We start from the raw sequence: 1571 nt of genomic DNA on the forward strand, positions 1-1571 counted from the left end.
GGTCTTCTTCTTAATACTGATTTGTCCCTTGAACATTTTCTACAAATCAAGCCGTTACCGGTTTATATCAGTCACCAGAAACATTGTATTTTCACCTCTTTACAAAGTCGTGATGCTCGATTTCTTTATGGCTGATCAACTTTGCAGCCAGGTAAAATTTCCATGGACCAAAACTGAGCTAAGAATCTGATCTTTTCCGTAAACCCTTATCAAAATATAAATGGGTTAACTCTTATCTCTCAGGTACCTATGCTAAGGAACCTGGAATACATAGTCTGCTACTATATAACCGGTAGCTACACAACACAGGACTATGGATATTGTATGAGAGTCGAGTACTACAGAGATCTTGCCTATGCAGTTTCCTTCCTCCCATACTACTGGAGAGCAATGCAGGTAAAAATTAAATTAAACATCCTTGCTTCTTCCCCAAGTTTCTATTTCTTCTGTCCCAAGTATGGATTTCCACTTTATAAAAAGTACTGAAAAAGTGTCTGCCACACAGTGTGCAAGGAGGTGGTTTGACGAAGGCGAGACAAGCCACTTAGTGAACCTAGGGAAGTATGTATCAGCGATGTTAGCGGCTGGAACCAAATTGGCTTACGAGAAAGAGAGGAGCATTGGTTGGCTCTGCCTTGTGGTGGCTATGTCAAGTATAGCCACCGTTTACCAATTGTATTGGGACTTTGTAAAGGATTGGGGTTTATTCCAACATAATTCCAACAACCCTTGGCTTAGGAACCAACTCATGCTTCGCCAAAAATCTATTTACTACTTCTCTATGGTACAAAATCAAAATCTTTTACCACCCAAAATGACACATGAATCTAGTTGAAATATTTTGAATTTCCTCTGTTTTTTCTCATATTTTCTGATTTCTTTTTTTTTAAGGTTTTAAATCTTGTTCTAAGGCTGGCATGGCTACAAACAGTTGTGCACTCAAGTTTTGAGCATGTGGATTATAGAGTGACAGGATTGTTCTTGGCTGCTCTTGAAGTCATCAGGAGAGGACACTGGAACTTTTACCGGTAAAACTTATCTTCTTGGTTATTTAGATTCAGGACATATATGTGTATACTTATGCTTGTAAAACAAACCGATTGTTGCAGATTGGAGAATGAGCATCTAAATAATGCGGGGAAGTTTCGAGCTGTAAAGACAGTGCCACTTCCTTTCAGAGAAGTTGATGAAGAGGACTGATATAATGGAGTCAATAACCATTAATTACTATTAGCTTTGTCAGAGATTTGAAAGAACAAGAGAAGAAAGAATGTTCTTTCTTGATCAACCATATTTTGTGATCTGATCAAAGAGTCTATTTATCATTGTCCTTATTTTTACAACATCTCGCCGGAACTCCTAACCAATTTCTAGTGATAACTTTTGATTCTCATAATTTTCTATAATCAATCATCAACAACGACGGTTAGAGAAACCCTAATCTATAAATGCGCCCATTATCAGTAGTGGCAAATTAATAACCAAAGGCTTGAAGAGTAGTTTTGCACATTTATGCAAGGGAATTTTTTAAACTTATAAATTCATAAGCAAGAAAATTAAAAGAAAATCTG

General features: G+C 37.0%; 1 protein-coding gene across 1 annotated transcript; it reads left to right on the top strand.

Annotated features, from left to right (window-relative positions):
- Nucleotides 1-16: 16 nt before the first annotated feature.
- On the top strand, nt 17-1320 carry LOC130507238 (phosphate transporter PHO1 homolog 1-like). The gene is made up of 5 exons (XM_057001951.1): nt 17-151; nt 244-396; nt 506-784; nt 892-1028; nt 1110-1320. The coding sequence occupies exons 1-5, from the start codon at nt 113-115 to the stop codon at nt 1198-1200; spliced, it is 699 nt and encodes a 232-aa protein (XP_056857931.1). The 5' UTR covers nt 17-112; the 3' UTR covers nt 1201-1320.
- The last annotated feature ends 251 nt before the right edge of the window (nt 1321-1571 follow it).

The sequence above is a fragment of the Raphanus sativus genome, unplaced genomic scaffold (genome assembly GCF_000801105.2).
Source record: "Raphanus sativus cultivar WK10039 unplaced genomic scaffold, ASM80110v3 Scaffold4210, whole genome shotgun sequence".
In the NCBI taxonomy this organism is placed as follows: domain Eukaryota; kingdom Viridiplantae; phylum Streptophyta; class Magnoliopsida; order Brassicales; family Brassicaceae; genus Raphanus; species Raphanus sativus.

What these genes read in the sequence shown, in the direction of transcription:
- LOC130507238 (XM_057001951.1), top strand. Translation starts at nt 113, where the DNA reads ATGCTCGATTTCTTTATGGCTGATCAACTTTGCAGCCAG. An exon ending in ACTACTGGAGAGCAATGCAG is followed by an intron (nt 397 to 505) that starts GTAAAAATTAAA and finishes TCTGCCACACAG; the next exon opens with TGTGCAAGGAGGTGGTTTGA. An exon ending in GGACACTGGAACTTTTACCG is followed by an intron (nt 1,029 to 1,109) that starts GTAAAACTTATC and finishes CGATTGTTGCAG; the next exon opens with ATTGGAGAATGAGCATCTAA.